Here is a 20,485-nt window from a genome sequence, read left to right on the forward strand (position 1 = left end):
TTAAGTAGGAAGAGGTAAAGGTACTGCTCTTTGGATACCGGGTTCTTATTGCTTCTTCCCCCCTCTGCTGAGGAAAATCAAAACCATGGTGTATGTATCCTGCCTTGGTTTTTCTGGCACAAAAATAGTGTGCTGTTTGGGCTTCCAGTCTTTCAAGTAGCTTAAATCAGGTGGTGGCACTGAAACCGATGCAGGAAGCTTCCTGCTAAAAATAAATGAAGATCCTTTCATTACAAGCACACTGACTTCAGCAGTAGCTCTTCGTTTTGGACACGTGGCATGTAAATTCAGACAGCAGAGGTGGCACAGGGAACCTGTTCCTTAGCCCTTCTTATCAGCCTTTCCTCATACCAAGGGCAGCCATTGCTCTCATTGTGCAGCTGTAATCATGATTTTGCTCTCGCTTGATATATTCCTTTGTGTAATTATTCTCTGCTGTTTCAAAGACCAGCATGTGCTACTTCACCTGCATTTAATTCCACCATTTATTATCAGTGTGGTTATAGAGCTGTGTAACTTTCTGAGAGCTGGTATACGTTAGCTTCAGTTTGTTATGGAAAGTGAGCAGCTCGTTAGCTTACAGCAGAGAGCTTCCGGAGGTTGAAAGCTGTGTATGTTCAGTGTGCACTGAAAAACAAGGACCAAAATGCAGCGATTTTTTTGCCGAATCTATTGAGCAGACCCCCTCTAGTCGAGGCTTGCTGGTTATCACATATTTGCTACGTATGAACATAAGATAACATGCAGTTGACTTTCAGAATTCTTGGCTAGCTGATTCTGAGAAGCGTCTCCTGGCTTTGCTGTTGGAGGCACAGTTCTGTGCACGCCTTCTCTGAGCTGCCACAAACGCCTCCATTCAGCTGCTGAAGTAAGAGCAGGAACTGCAACCATCTGACTGTTTGCTGATGTTCCTCAGGCACGTCTTGAGAAACGTGGGCAGCGGGCGAGTCCTTTTTCAGGTGATTTCTGTGTAAGGCTGCTGGGCCCGTTCTCCAGCCTGATGACATCCACCAGCTGTGCTCCCCGGGGGGATGGACTGATGTGTGAGAGCCCTCCCTGCCCCCGGAGCTCTGGAAGGGTTGTGTCGAATCCGTTGTAGTCATGAGCATTCTGTGATTCGCTTCTTCAAATGGGGGAATCCAAGCATTTTCTCAGCATGCAAGGCAAACACCTAGAGGAGCTCGTGTACCACGCCTCCAGCTGCTGGCAGTGACGCTGCTGGAGAGCATCTTAACAGCACTCGCGTTTCCTGCCTGCCAGCATTGCTCGTCTGAGATAGCAGTGCCACGGCGAGCCCTGGGTAAACAAGTTGATTGTTCTGCTGGGTGATCTTGAAGCACTCCTAGCTGTCTGTTAAAAATACTTTTCCATCTCAAGGAAATGACTGTTTTCTTTGTCTTACAGAGTCAGGAATGGGAAATGACGTGAACACTTAACTATTTTTCCTGGTGTTTTAGGAGGAAGTGTATTCAGCGTCTCAGGTCTTGTTTCCAAAGGCATTCAGTGTTTGCCACAGCCCAGTTAAACAGGCCTCAGGGTACCAGGGGAGGTACACACAGATCCACAGACACATCCTGAGCGTGTTTTAAGCCCTGTACATCCACCCAGTGAAACCTTCCCAGTGTCTCGCTGTGGTGCGAGGTGATGCGTTCCCCCAGCTCTGAACTGAAGCTGAGCTCAGGTCTTGTTCTTCCAATTTTAGAGCAAATCTGTGATTATATTGTAATCTCCCTGAAAAGTCAAAATTCACGTGTTTTTTTTTTTTCATGCTTATTCTACCTAAGCAGGAGCTTTATCTCCAGCTGCTGAGTTGCACTGCGTGGAGACTTTATCTGCGCGTTGTTCCTGGCTTGACCTTGAAGCAGCAGCATTCCAGTGCTTTAGTTCTCTTGGTTGCTGATAACTCTTTGTTCCAGGTTTCTTTGCTCAAGGTGTTTTTTCCATGCCAGTCACTTCTTTCTAAACTCTTTGAAAATCAACATAGGCAGTACGTGTCTCATGAAACTCCAAATTAACAGTGTAGATAATTAAAAATAACAGCCAAGCTACAAGAATGCAGCTCCATAGCGGCAGGAGGACTTTGACCCATGCGCTCCTTTGTGTCTGTAACTGGAAGAGAGCTCTGGCTGGAGCACAGACCTGGAACACCAAGTTCTCAAACCCAGTAGTAACGCTGCTTTTTAAAGAACTACTCGTGTCTGTTTCTCCATCATCTGATGTTGATAGATGACACGGTCTCAGTTCACCTGGCAATCAAACTGAAGTAACATTTTTACTGCCCTTTAAAGACTTAGTGTGTTACATGTAAGAAATTTACAGTGGTTATTAATGTAAATTCAACCTCATCCTTTTTTTAACCGCAATGTCTGTGTGCTTTCCTTGTGCTTCCATGCACAACGTCCAGAAAAGTGACCCGTAACACGCAGGAGGGGAAAGTTTAATTTCCAAAACATTTCTTACACAGATCAAAGCGTATTTATTATATAGACTTCTTATAAATGGGTATGTATGAACCAAATGCAGTCACAGCGAAATGAATCAGTAGAAATAACATGTTATAATTGAACATCTCTATGGTGAAATGTCAGATGAAGGGAAATGTGTCGCGTGAAATGGGGTAAATGTTCACCTCAAATGTAACACTGGACTTTGAGCAGGAGTTTCTCATACAAAAGAAATCCTGCCTTAGCTGTAAGGCGTGGGGGGGGCAAATGCCCTTGCCGCTCTTCTTGGCTGGGTCTATAAAATAGGAGAAAGTGCTGAATTTTGTACTAGTGTGCAGCGTGAGTTCAAGTTGTTAATGGGACGGAGCTCACGGATTGCATGCATCCCTAAGAAATGAAAGGATCTGATTCCAGAACTGGTCTTTATTGTCTACAGTTGATACAAAACGTCTGTTGCAGAAATTACTTCCCCAGGTAAGAAAATGAGCGCTCAGTGATACATCAGGAACGATGAAGTAAGGAATTGGAGAAGTACTTCTTCACCTCAATGTAATGGTTTATTTCATAGTTTCACTGATGAAATTTTCCATTTTCCTCAATGATTAGCCATGACTCCCATCCTTCTGCTACGTATACAGAAGTGTCAGGCACGAGCCTCAGATGTACAGCCACAAACCAAATAAACACTTTACAAATGACAGTTTGCTTTTATAGTGATCACGCACTGATGTGAACATAGACTAAAAATAACAAATGTCGCTTTAATAAGGATTTTTTTTTTACAGTAGGCGTAAATATAAAAGTGTTTCAAATTATTTTCACAGGTATCACTGAACATTTCATAGCTGTCTGTTACAGAAGCACCTAAAAGTGCTTTGAGTCTTTCATTTATTATACATAGTTAAAATATATTACACTTCTGAAGGTATCTTAGATCACTGAACAGAGTCGCTAGCATCTTGATGAGCCCAATGGGAGTAAAAGGCAGTCCACATTCATGATGTGAATATACAGTAAGGTGTTTGATGTCCTATTAAGTCATTGCTCATGTTCTCAAAATAACCATGGTGATGAGACCTGGAAGAAAGGATGAAGAACTAGGCACTTCAGTTTTTCAAGATAGAGAAGACAGTTATCGTTTCACAGGGCAGAAAATGCGGCAGAAATAATGCTGCAGAGTGAGTTTCTATACGCTTCTTACATAAATACTGGAAGCATTGCTCCAAATTCTGATGTAGACAAAAATTAGTGGGTAACATTATAGTGAAGTGTTACCTAGTAGCTACATCTCAAAGGAGCGGTGACTGCTCTGTACAGCTATCAAACTGGCTGCTGGAAAATCTCATCCCCGCTAAAATCTGGGGTAAGTTCAACATGGGCACGGAAGCCATCAGCTGTGATGGGGGCTGGTTCTGGGCAGTGTAATTCAACTGCTGGGTCATCAGTAAGGCAGGTTAGCTAAGGGCTAGAAGATGTTTTTTATTCGTTTCTCTGCAGAATAGCACTGTTGTCTAAAACTGGTCTTTGATCAGCATGCAGTCTGCACAGGGAGCTTTCTGCAGGCTCTGTGACCTTTACAAAGGGAGGAAAAACTGCTCTGACAGAGGTTTTAAAAAAAAAATTTAAAATAGAGACTCCAGGGATGAAAGCAGAAAATACAAGGTTGGTAAACTTACGCCATGCTGAAAACCTCACTGTCATTATGTGTTGATAAAGTAAAAAAAAGTTCTTAGCCATGAGTTTATTCAGTACAAGGCAAAGAGGCATATGGAAAAACATACAGGCCTTCTGTAACATCCAAATAGTAATTTATCAGTTCTTAGGCAATCTTGTTTTCTTTCAGGCTTGGAATGCATTACTGCTATAGCCTTTCACAGCAGAGATCTTAAAGCCTCTAGATCTCGCCAGACAAAGAAATTGCTGAGACTCTTACTATGTTGCCTCTGCATACTGATGTAACTTATTCACTTGATAAAGATTTTAAATATAAAAGCATGACAGAACAGAATTGTAATGCTGCCTTCCATTAGACAAACATTTTATCCCATTAAGGAGGAATTACAGTTGAGCTATCTGTTAAGGTCTGCGTTAGCACAGACAATCACCACTACCCGAACTGCTGTAGGCCCTAATTTAGATTATTTAAATCATTGCAGAGTTACAAGCTTCTGGAAGGTGCTACAGAACACCCTGTACCATGTGTATGGGTTTAACTCATTTCTGTAAAGCAAGTTCTTCTCAAATGTCATGTAGTCTCACTGGTGTGGCATAAACCCCCTTTTCAATTAAAAACTGAACAATCTGGTTGTACTTCGTTGTGGAAGAAAGTGTTCGCACCTTCTTAAGGGCAATTCTTGTGTTGTAGATGAGTGTTGTACCCAAAGGAGCCTTTTCATGAACAGTAAGAGCCCTGCTACCAGTAGAAGCAAGACCTATAGGATCTTCACAGTGCATCTAGAAACAGGTAAGCTGCTGCAAATGTTTGAAGTCAAAAGGTTTAATTCTATAGCTGGCACCAGCAGACATTTTGAGCTATTTTCAAAACTAGAGGTAAAAATAAAACAAGGCTTACTGCAAGATTCTAATCTGAAAATACATTACCATCAGGTCAGATGCAGATGTAGGCTTCTGGTTAGCAACAGGTGAGTTTTAAAACCCTTTCAGCAGACTAACTTGCCAAAGTCAGTCTCTAAACTGTGTGCCTTTAATCAACGAGATCTTGCATCCTCTCCCATCACTACCTCACCTCTAGCTACCAGTTTGAAGCTGCCTAGCTCCTTTCCTTTAAATTCTCATTTCTGCCAGGTAGTGGGACAGGAGAACTGAGTTTAGTGGAAGTGCTCTTCCAATGTGAAATAGTTACAGAAAAATAGTCAAATCAAATGAAACGTGCAACTTATCTATGCTTGCTCATTTAGGTGCAAGTTAACAATTGGAAAGAGTTATGGATGGCAGCTTTCTCTTAGCAAGCAATAATAATTTATTTTTGAACATTTCAACTGCTTGTCAAGAAGACAGTGAACAGAGCCTTTCAGACCAGCTCATGGCGGTTGGAAAGAGAAATAAAACCAGAAGAGCTCTGGGTTCTGCAACAGACGAACTCTGTATTTCAATATAAGAAACAGCAGTACATTCAGCTCAGTTTTGCTGGCAGATGATTATAGGTATTAGTAATTTGGCCAGTCATCAAATGAACGGAAAATTAGCACATAGGGGCCTGTACATAATATTGACTAGAATCTGGTCTAAAATATTTATAGTAATCAATTTTCCCTCATATATATTTTAAGTTACAGCCAGAATGGTAAGTGGGGATGCAAAAGAAAATGCAAGGCAGTTCTTTGTCTCCAAGTTTCCTGAAGCAGCTGACAAACAGATGAGGAGTTTCCCAAATCACAAAAGCTGCACTAAAACACAAAATCCAGAATACTTACCTAAAACATAAGCAGCAACTAACTTCTGATTCACACTTAAATGGAGGTAGAGAGGCACCAGGGATTCCATTTCCCCCAATGTAGGTAGCATTAGCGCTGCAATACACACTATTCCCAGGAAGACTGTTAGTAAACTAGGTCCCGATGAGGCAGGTCTGTTTTCTGAAAAACAAAATAGTACCACTTGTAAGGAGCATCCACCCATATAACATCAGAGCTGCACTATCTTGATATTTTCTTTATCCTTTTGAGTTTAGAGTGGATGGAAAACAAGTCTTAAACCCACTTTCCTAAGCTTTTTGTATTCTGCAGTGCAGGAGGCTGCTCCCTGTTCCAAGGCTGATGCTGGAATTTGTTTTCGCATGACTTTCCAAATCCCTCCCTTCTGGAGGAACAGAGCTTGCCAGGCCTAGTAGCTATATATACACACTCCTGACAGTTAGACATTTCAGCAATGCTCGAGGTTTCACTATGCATCCTGACATCGATATGTTCCCTATGCAATTAGTAGTCAATTGGGAAGGAACACCGAGAGGAGGTAGGCAGGCAGAAAATCTGCTTACACTTCCAGAACAAATCTTGGCTACAGCAGGAGCACAGACTGCTGGCCCACATGAGTTTCCCTTCTTTCCTTAGGGGAGGATTCAAGGCCTACCCCAGGATCAGTTCACATGCCACAGCTGAGTCGCATTTTTAACTTGCTTTAAAAACTGTGAGAGTGAACCACCATGAAATTCAGTATCACCCAAACAAGGAAATGCAAACTGTGCATTCATTTGTCCTCTGTGCTCTTCACTGTGCTGCAGTTGGATGGCTGGAATCTCCTCAATGACACAATGTTCAACCATTTTCAAAAAGAGCTGTTAACGTGTTAGTTGAATACTCCTAACCAAGTTCTTAACATCTGACAATCTGAAGAACCACCTGTTAGAAATTAGGAAATGTTTTTATCAAAGTTTTCAATCCTTGCTGTGACTAGCATTGTGTGTCCTATTTTAATTCCATTAGTCTGTTATTTCTAGGTTGCAGGTTACATGCAAAGACCGTAAGTTGCTGTTGCTTTTCTGCAAGCAATATAATTTAACTAGCAAAGGTTTTAAATGGAGAAATAGCATTTGGGTTAAGACTGGTATCAGATTGCTCGGGATGGTTCAAACCCTCTGTACTGGAACAACCATCATTCTAACACTTTGTTCTGCGAGCACACGGATACTGTAGTTTAGCTGTGTATCCTCCTACAATGCACACTGAGGTTGTTCTATTGTTATTTTTTTCTTCATAAAAGGTGTTTCGCCAGCCAGCAAACCACGTGTAAGTGCTAGAACAGTTTAATTTTAGCAGGAGAAACACTCTCAAGCAAGTTAGTTTGTTTTCTGGAATTTATTTTTGTTCTTGTCATGAAAAAGCAAGTAGTGACAAGAACATTACGCTCTAATTCAGCAGAAGTCGAGGATCCATTCAGATTCACTTCCAGTAAGACTCAATACTTTTTATTTCTCTTCCTACCACTTTGGTTTATCTGTTTGGTCCAGGCTTTGCCTAAGACTGTAGCTTCGCTTCCTCATATACAAAACATATGAAGACTTTCCAGTTAGCAATGTTGCTTTTTTTTTTTTTTTTTTTACTTTTCAGACAAAGGAGTAAAAAAAACTTATGACTAATCAAGACAGCACAAGCAGAATGGTCACAGTTTGCTTCTTGAGCGCTATCATCCCTTGGTGATACAGGTAACTAAAGAGAATTATTTTAAAGTTTTAGTCTAGTCTTTCTATTCACTTAAGCTGTTCAAAACTGATTCAGAGAACAGGAGGGATAAAGATTTCAACTACCTGGCTGACACAAAGTCTGCTCAAAAAAGACACTTTCAGACAGGTGTTCTTTTATTCGTTTTTCTTCCTCTTCCTTTTGTTGTGGTGGTTCCTTTGCAGATGGAAGTAGAGTAGCAATGATCTCCTTTCTCCCTAGTGCTTTCCTCTGGCTTTGCTCAGACACTTGCAGACGGAATTTATCTATCACACCATAGTGAGAAGCCCGAACATCTCTGTGACGAATCACACTGCGGAGTAAAAAATATGCAAACAGAGGAGCTAGTAAAAATGATGTCTCCTGTGGAATTATGTCCTGCAGTGCCAATGTTTCCCGTTTCCCCCACACAGATGCACTGCAATAATTCACATCCCCATTCCATCCTCATCACTCGATGTTCTTGAAGATTTGATCTTGCCTCATCTCTCTCCTCCCTGTGTTTCCTGCACCATGATAGGGTATTCTAGTTCCTAAATATATCTGCTCCAATTGGCTGGCCAGAAAGAATAGTTCTTTATCTCAGAACACACCATTAGGGACCTGACTGCCAATTTTCATAAAACATCCATTACCTGAAAGATGCCTCCTCTTACAGCAAAATTGTTTTATGCTGCCCAATGATGTCAGAAGATACAGAGGGATGTGGGGTAGACAGGGAAGAAAAGAAGGACTGCCAGACACTCGGACAGATAAGGTGATGGCAGAAGTCTCTCGAGGAAAAACAAGCTCAAAGCTTTAAAATTGCATTTTCTCAGAAGCAAAACTCATTCTCTCTCTGGATAACAGTCAGCTAGCTTTAAAAAGATCTTCAAAATCAGAACTCACCAGTTTACAGCATGGAACTGCAGTCAGAATTACAGCTACATACCTATCTAAGCATTTCCCATCTTTCAGTGAGCAGGCCTGGCTCTCAGTAGCAGAGCTCTGTTCTGTCAAAGCTTTGCTCCTTGAGCATGTTTTGCAGCCTTAACTGAGATCCTGCAGGTAACTGACCAGTTAGCAAGAGCTAGGCCTGCTGTTATCTCCACAAGCTGCAATCGTAACATTGAGTGCAGTGCAGGCATACACTGATACAGGCCTGGAGTCCATCTTTTCCTTCATGAATTTTTGTACTGTCCAGCAACCATTGTGAACTCTGCTGTTTTGAACAAGTTGACCAACAGCTTCAAAATTAAGGCACTGTGACAGTTGTTACATTACTTCTAGTTTTATGGTATTTAATGGGAAAAATCATATACAGGACATACGAAAGGCACAGTTTAAAAATAACACTGATCAAAGGCAATGCAGACCTTTGCACACTGCTATGCTCACCTGCCTCCTCTCTGCAATTATGATTCATTATGAAAATACCCATCTAGCACTAAAAAAAGAAAATATTCAGGTTTTTAAGTCATATCAGCTCTTAGAGTTAAAGCAAAGTGTATTCTTCCAGAGTGGAAGACATTCTTTTTTTCTTCTTTATGAGAGGGTACTCTACATTTCTAAGATAATAATAGCTAACCTGAAAAAACACCTATGGATAAGTGATGTGGCTTCAAGAAGGTTGCCATGTCCTGAGGGGAAAAAGTGGCTTTATTTGCAGTAATACAGTAAGCTTTTTTGAAACAATTTTAAGAGTACTATCTTTGTGATACATATGCATTAAAATGCTACAAGAAACAGATGCTTGTTTCAGATTTCTTTTAAAGGAATTGTATCACAACAAGGTATCTACAATCATAAACACAGAGCAAGTGCTTATAACTAGTACATAGTTTGAACAGACTATTCAACAAGAACAAGGAAACAGAAACTAAGTCATCCCTCCTAAGCAAGACGTGAACAGGAACGTCTGTGGTTTTACTTTAGAAACAAAACAGTGTGCTCATGTCAGGCTTTCAAGAAGCCCAGTGTTGCTTGGGTGAGTGCTTTCACTAAAATGGAAAGATTTTCCCCCCCGACAACACTAATTCATACAACCCTGAGAACTAAATCTGCTCTTCTGCTAAGTTATTTCTCCCTTTAAGACTTCCCTTATAGTTTTTTTCTGCTCTTAGTATCATGGTACTACCAACCTAAACAGGATCTGTACGTAACACTGTGCTATGAGAACATGCATCTGCTGCCAAGCAAAGAGATGTTTTCTGCAGACCCTTATAAACAGATACATTCTCATGTTTCTTTTTAGAGACCATTGCATAATTAGAAGCTCCATAGAATATGTTTATCTGGCAAATGGCCACACTTACCTAGAACTGCTGGCATCTCTGCAGTGAACACTGACGTTGGACAACAACGTCAGTGGAACCAGATGGGGTTTTCTTTGCCACACAAAAACTCCCCAGGAAAGAGGCATACCTCTTACTTTTCTTATTTAATGAAATACATTTCTTTAAGCTGAAGATGAACTAAACATCAAGACTGTGTAAATGTCTGCTAAACACTACAGTATCTTACTGATATTCTCATTAATTTTGTTCCATCTGTACCTCACAGAAATAATGCTGCAAACACAATGAAAAAAGTTGAGCAACTTTATCACATCTATTGGTTCCTCTACTTTGAATTCTAGCAGCCTGCAGGCCCTACATGTTATTGTAGTAACTTAACCAGCATTCATTTTTCCTGTTATTGTGTTGGGACCTGAAAGGAGAAACAAGTAAAGAGGGGGGTGGGGAAGGGAGAGAGAGAGAGCAGGGAGAACAAGACAGGTGGTCAGGGTGGGAGATGGGCAAAAGTACCTTTATTAAATACGTCCTGGGAAAGTGTGTTCAGTAGAACTTCATACATTTCCACTTTGTCAGTCTGCAAACAAATACTTCTCACAAAGAAATCCCAACCTGGGGGGGGGGTCTTGTTCTTCTTGATAGGAATAACAAAATAGTACTCAGAGGCTGCCTGCTCTCACTGATGGTTTACAAAGTATACTACAGGATGCATTTAGTAGCATTTTATTTATGCTTAAAGACAAAATAAAAGGAAATATCTCAAAATCATTACCTTTACCCTAGAGTAAAAGAATAGTAAAGACTGGATGGCCACAAGAATACAAGAGATCAGGAAAACATCATAGTTTTTATATAATTTATTTTAAACTATGTATGCTATCATTTACTACCTCTTCCAATAATGAAAGAAATTAAGGTAATCAAATGTCATGCTACTAGGTAAAAAAACCAAACATTTTTTACTTACATATCAACACAGCACTGCGGCTTCACTGCACCAGTCGCATCAACCACCGCATATTTATTTGGAGTTGTACAAAGAACTGCAAAGAAAAGGACAGCAGAGGTGGCAAGTCACAAATTAACACTTGAATTATTTCATCAACAGACATATGTGAAGACAGGGCTTTGGTTTTGTCGCAAATATGATTTGTTACATGAACTATAATTGGACTGTTCAAGATCACCAACTAATCCTTAAATACAACTTAACCTAAGAAACCCACCTTTGAATTTTAAGGCAAACTCATAGGGGTTATATAGAGTCAACACCTGCTTGTGTGTTGACTGGTCATCTGCATAAAATATAAGTTCTGTAGGAAAAACAAAAACAGGAAGATTTCCTTCCACTAACTCTGGCTGTCTTCTTTGTTGCTGCATTGGCACTGAATCCTCCTTGCTGCTTCTTGTGTTCTTATGAGTTTTTTTTTATTTTCAGCAACTTCAGTTTTTGAATCGTTTAAGAATTCCAAAGCATTTTGGCAATTCTGAAGGAAAAAAGGGAAAAAAGAGAAAAGGTAAGAAGATTATTTCCATGAATCTACATTAAACTGAGGCAGACAACAAAGATGTGAAAAAGTAGAACGTGAGATTCGGTTATGTATCTACCTATACACATCTTTCAAAACCATGGAAATACTTTTTCTGTTCGCATCGGATCACATCTGTTTAACAAGCTGCTGTAAAAGAAATGGATTAGCACTTCTTCAGCGTATCACAGGCTGGGAGCCCCACGTCTGCCATGGCTCTGCAGTGTGACTTTTTGTAACACAAAGCAAACAGCACCAATAAATGCCATTCTCACCTCCAAACGCAAACAGTTAAGAAAAGAGCAAAATGAAGAAACAAAGGTGTAAGGCAGCAGCAGGCATCACCAAAGGGAGATTCTCGCTGCACCGTGACCCACGCAGAACGTTCCTGGATGAAGTGTAACTTAGGTATCTGCTCACACAGGCAGATTCAGAACAAAGGAATGGGGAACATCTTCACGCTTTGTTTAAACTAAGGTCTTGTTATGATTGCACGGTAGTTACTGGCAATGAATCAAAAAATAACTGGGATGAATAACACCAAACTGATGTTAGATTTATTACTGGGCTAAGAAATAAGAAAGGTTTCCTACCAGCTCTGCCTCTAAACAAAACATAACCATCGGAATTCTCCTCTGCCATCCCCACAGTTTTTATTTTGAGTCTCATTCCAGAACTAAAACCAGAACCTCTGACCTGATCAAGCAACAATCCCAGACGTAATTTGTACAATAAAATTAAGGGCAGATTCCTCAGCAGGCATGCCAGTGATCTTACACACTGCAGACCGAACAGAGTGAAACAGCTTCAGAAATTTTTCCCTGAGGTTGTCAGATTTTACTGTACCTCCTATAGGTTTATTATCAAACTTAAGGTGTCCTCTGAGGCTTAGCTTTATTCTACAGTAGAAAATCATAAAAGAATAAAAGGTTCCCACTGGCTCACGAGCTGTAATTTCTACTTTCAATGCAGCTTTACAAAACATCTGTTCCAGCTGTGCTCCAGACGAATGACCTGATCTGGCTGCACCTTAAGAAATTTGGCTTCTGACATTTCTAGCAGCGAATTGCCAAAGCATCGTGAACAAGCAAAAATAAAAGCCTGGTTTTTTGCATTCAAAACGTGATGATGTTTACATTTCCAAGCACCAAATTCACGCTTTGTATTTGAAACACGACAGAAACGTGTGTTTGCTACAACATACATAGACTATTTTAGTAGTCCCTGCCACCTAAGATTTACAGGTTGTGCTTCTTATTAGCTTTCCCATTTCTTTATTATTTTTTTAATAGCAACTTCTCCTTCGAGAACTCCTCTCACTGGAATGCCTTTCCCTGGGTCCACTTTCTTTTCAGAGCACAGGTTTATTTCCGCTTCACTGAAATGCTACTAATAATACTCTGAAAACAAATCCCCCGTGATAGCATTCCAAAGCTGACACTCTGCTACCTTATTAAGAAGGGTCTGGAAAAAGAAACTGAACTGATTGCCACTGAAAGTGGCAATTTGGGCTCTGTGGTGCTTCTTGGAATTTTCATAAATCCATTTTGTTTCAGAAGAATGAACAAGCTCTAAAATCACTGCGTGGAGCAACTGTAAACCTGCAAAATTTTGTGAGCTACTGCAAAGTGAGATTAATTGTTCCATTTAAATAGATTAATATATGGAAAATATATTATTATTAATATAAGACTATATGCCAAATAATCGGCATAGGAAATAATTTCTTCTGAAATCTTCTGATAGGCAGATTTTTTATTTTCTTACTCCCCCCCCCTCCCCAAAATTAACACAGTATACAGTGAGTTCATATGGGAACAACTGGTTCTCAAACATACTACACTGCATACATTGTACATATCAGACAGGTAGTCCATCTTCTAAAAATGAACAATTTTTTTCCTAATTGGTATTTTAAACTGCTATACAACCAATAACAGAGTATTGCCTGGTATTTTAAAATGACTAGATTTAATAAAATCTAAACCATTTTTTTTTTATTTAATGATTCAACGGCCATAAACTGGAGCATGGGAAGTTCTGCACCAATACGTGAAAGAACTTCTTCATGCTGGGGCTGACAGAGCACTGGAACAGGCTGCCCAGGGAGGCTGTGGATTCTCCTTCTCTGGAGATGTTCAAGACCCGCCTGGATGCCAAGCTGTGCATCCTGCTGCAGGGAGCCTGCTTTGCAAGGGGGTTGGACTCGATGATCTCTGGGGGTCCCTTCCAGCCCCTACAATTCTGTGATTACAAATAAATCATCAAAATGCCATTAAACATTGCCCGGGTTTCATTCTGATTCCTGGCCTCACAGCGCAGCTCCCGTTCCCTCAGCTCAGCCCACAGCAAGCAGCCAGGTGCTCCCGAGCCCACACGTCACAGCTCCAGGAGAGCTGCGCACCGTAAGCCCGCCCGCACTTCTTGTTCTTACACATCCACTGGTAACAGCGCACAAACCCTCCAGGATCCCACAAGCTTTCACACTGAAAGCCACACACCCTAAAAAGAAGTACATCCCATTATTGTTTCCTTTTCTTATTTAACTTGGCCGGATAAGAAGTTAGCACTCAAACTGGCAGAAGTAAAATCTGGCAATCTCAGCTCCCTAGCAGCCGCATTTGCTGACACAGCAGTGTCATTCAGGATGTAAAGTTGTAGTTTTCTAGGCAAGCCACAAGCATTCTTTTTGAGAGAACTATTTCAGCTGACAGGTCGCCTTGCTGGGATACCTCAGCAGGTAATATCAGCACAAGTTACTTTTCCCAGAGACGGCGCTGTAAGTTGTACAAACGCTGGGGAGATTCGACGATTTCGTATTAATAACAGCACACACCTTTCACACAGCGCTCGTCAACAACAAACTGACAAAACTTTTTTTTTTTTTTTAAATTAGAGAAAGTCTGCATCATCAAAATGTCTTTGCACAGATCAAACCTAGAGCAGGGCTCCTGCAGATGTCCAGAACACAGCTATGCAGCTGCTGCCTTGGCACTGCTGGCAGTGCACTTAAAAGGAGCTCTGCCATCGCTGTTCTCCACGCTGCACTGCAACGCAGCGACTCTTACCAGCTCCTTTAGTAGCCAATGGTCACCAGAATTAATTCCAGAACACAAAGATAAGCACAAACAGATCTTTACAAAACGGAGGCCTGTGGTCTCTATCTATAACCACCAGTGCAGCTCCACACAGCTGCAGGACTCTGCCGAGTGCAATGCTTCCTGCAGGACACGGCTGAATTGGAACACCTGAACGATGCCAGCTTGCTTTCCAGCACTCTCTGAAATTCAGACCAACCATTATCCGTGATATTTTCTTCAGCTCAGTAAGGATCTTTCCTCCCTGAAGCTACTAAATATACAATGCATGTGTCACACCAGCATGAACTGCCAGCTGAAATCCCTTTCTTCATAAACTTAACTTGACAGGAAAAAAACCATGAAGTGAAACTTCTCTCTAGGCTCAGAAATGACAGCTGTTCTGATCTGTTTTTATTTAACAATTATGTGCAGAAAAAATAAATCAAGGGGGGGAAGATTTTTGTTCCATTTTAACTTCCAGCAGCCCATCACTGTGCCTTCCCAGCACACTTGTTTGGCTTTTTTTCCAAACAAAGGCAAATAACAGAACGTCACTTGGTAAACACTTTATTCAGAGGACTCTTTACAGCCATAGTTTGTACCTTCTCCTTTTTAAAACTGTAATTACGGTGTAATCTATGTTTGTTCTATCCCACAGTCTACCCCCTAAATCTATACAAGGAGCTTTTCCACACCATTTACTCAACAAATGCACAACTGAGGTACAGATGACTTTTGAGCATATATTTACAAAATGAGCCATGAAGTCTCCAAAATTCTTCCCAATGCCAGGAAAAGTTTAAGTTTCAGTGTGAGCTACATGCAGATGGAGCAGAAGATCTGAAGCAGATCTATTAACATTTTGTCTTTCCGAAACTTTGTGAAGGCCTCAAAACACGCTTACGCAATGCAATGTTTAAACTACCTGCAATTATCTGGGAGAGTCACCCAGTGATGAGCGCAGAGCCGGCGGTCGGGATGGCTGGGTTCCATTATTGCCAGCTCTGTCACCGACACCGTGACCTTGAGCAAGTCGGTTAACCTCACCTCAGTTTGCTGATCTAGGAAGGCACGTATTCTGCAAAGCACTCGAGTGGGCGGATGGTCACATCTGAACCGGCACAACTACTCTGGGACTTCCCAAACCCTCTGCTACTGCACAGAGTGATGAGAAGTGTCACCGTAACTGCCTTCGGGATGCTGGAAATAGGAAGAGCCCCACAGGGTAACTTCTCGGAACGGACGACAACATGCATAAATCACACCAATGGTAAAACTTACTCGATCCGTGTTATTGTTTTTTCAACTACCGACAAGGGGACAACGGAAGCTTTGTTCTAACAAAGCTGAGGGGTGTGCAAAAGCAGGAATCCCAGCTGCGCACCGTTTCTGATCCATCCATCTGGACGCTGTGAGGGCCCCCAGGGCACACCCAGCCGTGACCCGGCAGGCTGCTCAGCGCACCGCCCCGGCCCCCAGACACACACCGCGCCGCTCAGCGCTACGTGGCCTTTCTCCCCTAGGTTCACCTCCTCAGATCAAATGTCAAGACGCCACCGGTTCACTGAGGGAAACGCTCTTCCTTAAGGGAAACAACGGGAAAGAAGACGCTCTAATTTGACTCTTAACGCGCACCGACTGAAAGCAGAGAAACAGGAACGACGGCACGCGCTCCATTTATCCCCTTTGTTATTCAGCAGCGGAGATCACGGCGGCAGCGTTCTGACAGCCCGGCCCCGCTCCGCCCGGCCCGGCAACAGCGCGCTGCCCGCCGAGCGTCGCCTCACAGCCCCGTCCTGGCCCGGCCCGGCCGCCCCGCTGTCCGCGCTGAGGCCTGGCAGCAAGGCCTCACCGGGGGAAGCGGCCGGCGGCGCTCCCTGCGGGCTGAGGGCCCGGCCCAAAGGGGAGGCCCGGCCTGTAAGGGCCGCTCGGCGCCGGGCCGGGGCAGGCACGGAGGAGGAGGCGCTGTTCCTCTCCCGCCCCAGAGGCGTCGCGCGGCTCCCCCCGCCCCGCACTCACCGCTCGGGGCCGCTGGCTGCGGGCTCTCGCGGCGCCCCCTTTGTCCGCCGCCCCCCCCGCCTGCTCCCGTCACTGCGGGTAGCGTCGTCGCTATGGCTGCCGGGATGGCGGCGGGCTCTCACTTCCCGCCAGCCATCGCGAGACGTCAGAGCGAGACGTCATCAAGCCCCGCCCCCCCGCTCCGCGCTCCCGCCTCCCGCCGCCATGTCAGTCAGTCAGTCAGTCAGTCTGTCAGTCAGTACGAAGCGGTCGGTTTGGGTCGTGCTCCGGGGATTGACAGTGCCCTCAGGGGATCGGGGAGCGCCGCTGGGGTCCTGCGGCTTTCGGTCAGCAGAAGTTTGATGTGAGGCTGGCGGGCTGGGAATTGTGAGGGGAAATTGTGAGGGGTCGTGCAGCCGGCCCTGCTCTTCCCTTGTAGAGCGGAGCGTTTCTAAAAGCCATTTCCCTCAGTTCGTGGTTCCTGAGACCCAGCGCCTTCCGCAGAGGGTTCCCCAGCCCTCGCGGCTCCGCGTGCCGCTCAGCTCGGGGCTCTGCAGCAGGAGCAGCGGAACGCGCGCTGGTTCCGTACCGCCTGCGCACAGCCAGGTAGGAGCGGCGTGCCTCGCCTCGCCTCGCCTCGCCTGGGTGTCCAGTAAAAGCGGTTACAAGTGCAGCAGACGTTTGTGATCCTCTCCTCGTACGGCAGGACGGTTTAAGTGACGCGTGGAGCCTGCGAGCTGCTCCTCCTGCTGTTACCTTTGTTCTGTGTTCCTCCTAGTTACTCAGTGGCTCTGTTTTCGTTAAGCTGTTTGCGGACTTCAGCTCATTTTATGCAGTATCCGTTGTCACCTTTGTTTTTAAAAGCCTTGGGCTTTTTAGCACTGTAGGGAGCAAAAAATACAGCCCCATAATCAGCGTGTGAGATCACTTGCAGCGGTAAGATGGGCACTGCAATATGTTTTTGTTGCGGGCCAGGTGAAAAATTAAGATTTATATTAAGCCTTCCAGGCAGCAGGGCTGCAAAATCTTTTACCCATTACCAGAGTTTACCTACAGGTGAAACAAGTACACTTACGCAGCGAAACAAACACAGCAGCCATTAGCATTTCACATCGTGAAACAATCCAGGCCAGGAAGTAATGTATTTTGTCTGTTTAAAGTCATGGAAGATGCTTTAAAAAAAAAATTCATTCATTTTGCAACTTAGCCAAGATGTGTTAGCACTCATCTTTTATCAAATCCTTGCTTCTGCAGGTCTCGGAGTTGCTGGTAGTTCATTAGGAAGTTTTAGAGCCACGAATTACTTAATATTACAGTTGAAAAATATATATAATAATTATAATCCTGTCAGTTTCTGGAAGTCTGTGCAGTGAAAACTGGTGATATTTTTGGTGTCTTGACATGTTTCAATCAGCTAATAGTAGTATTTCTGAATGCTCAAAAAATAAACTGGAATCACTGTTTTTAAACTGATTTACGGACTTGAGTCATCTCTGAGAGCTGGTTTTGGAGCTCCCTTTGAGTTTCCCAGCACTCAGCTTTGGTTGCTTTTTCAGTCACGCTTTGTATAGTGATTTTACACCTACTGACCGCTTGTTGAAAATCAGAAATCACACCAGACTCCTTTTCCACTCACCTATCCTTACGCCTTGTTTTGAGTTATTTTGGTACTTTAAAAGCCCTGTGTTGACTCCAGTTAAATGTGAAAACTGTTGCCTACGTCTGCGTAGGAGTCAGTGCTCTGTCCTTGTTTGTTGTGCGTGATGCATCAGAGGGCACACACCCCACGTCATTGACAATTTTGCAATAATGGGCCCTTGAGAGAGATTGCGTTTCATACAATACATTATTGAACGTATGGTTGTGTCACTACTATTTAACCAGCACTGACACATGCAAAAATACTACGGAGCTGCTTGATAAACTCTGATGCAGAGTTTTTGGTGTGGAGCATGCCCAAACCTGGACTGATACTGTCCTGCCTCTCTTCTCGCTGCCTTGCCAGCAATGCCTGGTACTTCAGAGGGCTGAAAAGAGTTTTGTAAGGAGTGCACAGCTGTGCACAAGTGCCATGTGCTGTCTGTAGGCTGCTCATCGGAGATGGAGACTACAGCCATGTGTGGCAGTAACTAGAATTATCTCACAGATCTATGGGAAATTCTCTTCTTTATTGTTAGGTTATTGTTTCTTTCATTTTCTCCTTCTCAGTTTACTTTATTTTGCCAGAACAACTGTGTTTTGCATCAGAGGCAGACTGAGGCTGCACTCCTTGTAGCAATGCTGGTAAGGCAGAGGAAAAAGTGAGGAGAAACAAATGTGGGTGAGGAGGAAGTCAGAAATATAGATTCAAAGGAGCAGAGACGTAAGATGCAGTAGTGAATATGCGACAAGCTTGTCAGGTCACTACAAGCATTAAGGGTGCTGTGAGTGTAAGAAGAGGAGTAAAAAAAAATAATAATAATAAAAAAGAATTCTGTTCCTGCAGCTTATGTTTGGTCCTCTTGCTTTTCTACCTACCTTGGAAACCACTGTGAGTTACCTAAAAGCACTGGCTAGTCTTCTGTTACATAAAATAGTGCCTGCTTGCAGCCAGAAACCTGAGACCGGAGTCTGCAAATACGGAATGCTCCTGAATGACTTCTCTGGAAGTGTTTTTGGTTGCTGTGGTGATTATCCATCTGTTTAAATACTTTATATGGGAGATTCTGAACTCATTTGTTGTGGAGATTTTCTTAAGTTGGGAGAAAAACAGCATTAATGCCCGATTACCCCTGTGAATTTTGTTTTTCCTTGACAGTTGCCTTCTCCATGGCACAGCATTGCAAATCCACTTCGCCTTTCAAATACCTCAGGAAATGAGGTGACGTATCTGCATTATTTCCATTCACACCCACCTTGTGTTGTTTTTATCTTGTCTTTCTGTAGACAGTGTTTTGAGTTTTCTAGTTAATACCAGCTTATAAAAAACAAAACAAAACAAGCAACTTCATAAAAGATATGTTTCATTTTAAAAGAGTGTCAGAAGAAGAAAAATACTGCATTCGAACTCCCTCCCTAAAGCAGCATAAATGTTCTGACTTACAATAAAAGCGAAAGTTGCTGACCCTATACTGTCCAAACATTTCTTCTACCTTTAAATCACCCATTAAAAGTTTTGGCTTTTTTTTTTTACTTGCTTCTGAGGCAACTTTTTGAATTTCCACCCCTCAGTGGCAGCACACTGCATTCCCATTCTATGTCACTTGGGGCTTAAGCGTACTAGCGTGTATTTTTTGTGTCAGGGGTTAGAATGTTTGTTTTTATGACTAATAATGTGGACCTTGGGAGCCACATGTCTAAGCGCCATTGAGGAAATATCTAAACCTCTGTTAAAGTGTAATCCCTTTCAAGGCATGTCTATACAGGAGAGTAAAGACATCTGAAAGCTCTCAACTGCCCATGCTCCAAACTGCCTTGGAAGCAAGCCAGTTCCAGCACAGAAGTCCTTTACCTTAGCTCTGTGCCTCTACTAACGGCCTCTGTGACATTCCTCTGGTGAGTACAGCATGCCAGGAAGCCGTGTTTCCTTCAGACTAGATACAGTGATTTGGGAAAACTATTGCCTAAAGCATAGCTCACTTTAAAATGCTAAAGTTAAACAAAGGCAGTGTTTCGTGCATGCTCATTCTTGAGAATAAAGGCAGTGTAAGATCTAAACATTCATTTAACTCTCACTCAGGTCTTATGCTGAGTGAATTTTGCCCAAAGTAGACTTCAGACAGGTATCAAGGTTTGCTTCTTTGTACTTAGTGTCTGAACTTATGCTTATTGATGTTGGAGTTCTTGACATATGCTTTGTTCTATGAAGCTGTATAAAAGAAGCAAATAATTGGTTCTTAGACACCATGATATTTATAATCATTGAGAAACCTCAGAGAGAGCAAACATTCAGGGTTTTATGGATAGTCATCATCTTTATGAAGTGTAGGATCTATTTCTGCATTG

At 42.8% G+C, this 20,485-nt stretch overlaps 1 protein-coding gene across 2 annotated transcripts; it reads right to left on the reverse strand.

Annotated features, from left to right (window-relative positions):
- Positions 2,853-16,661, reverse strand: MOSPD1 (motile sperm domain containing 1). 2 transcript variants are annotated; one of them, XM_021406195.1, is made up of 6 exons: positions 16,523-16,661; positions 11,121-11,381; positions 10,862-10,937; positions 7,708-7,934; positions 5,879-6,040; positions 2,853-3,521 (listed from the first exon to the last, which is right to left on the reverse strand). In XM_021406195.1, the coding sequence occupies exons 2-6, from the start codon at positions 11,272-11,274 to the stop codon at positions 3,490-3,492; spliced, it is 651 nt and encodes a 216-aa protein (XP_021261870.1). In that variant the 5' UTR covers positions 11,275-11,381; positions 16,523-16,661; the 3' UTR covers positions 2,853-3,489. The 2 variants fall into 2 exon arrangements, with proteins under 2 accessions (XP_021261870.1, XP_021261868.1); XM_021406193.1 differs by having other exon boundaries at positions 7,705-7,934.

This window comes from Numida meleagris, chromosome 8, assembly GCF_002078875.1.
Source record: "Numida meleagris isolate 19003 breed g44 Domestic line chromosome 8, NumMel1.0, whole genome shotgun sequence".
Taxonomy (NCBI): domain Eukaryota; kingdom Metazoa; phylum Chordata; class Aves; order Galliformes; family Numididae; genus Numida; species Numida meleagris.

Bases quoted from the DNA above. Each gene is read 5' to 3' on its own strand.
- MOSPD1 (XM_021406193.1), bottom strand. From the start codon at position 11,274: ATGCAGCAACAAAGAAGACAGCCAGAGTTAGTGGAAGGAAATCTTCCT. The intron at 10,938-11,120 runs GTGGGTTTCTTA...TTTTCTTTGCAG, and splicing joins GTTTGCCTTAAAATTCAAAG to TTCTTTGTACAACTCCAAAT. The intron at 7,935-10,861 runs GTAAGTAAAAAA...TTTACTCCGCAG, and splicing joins CCGCAGTGCTGTGTTGATAT to TGTGATTCGTCACAGAGATG.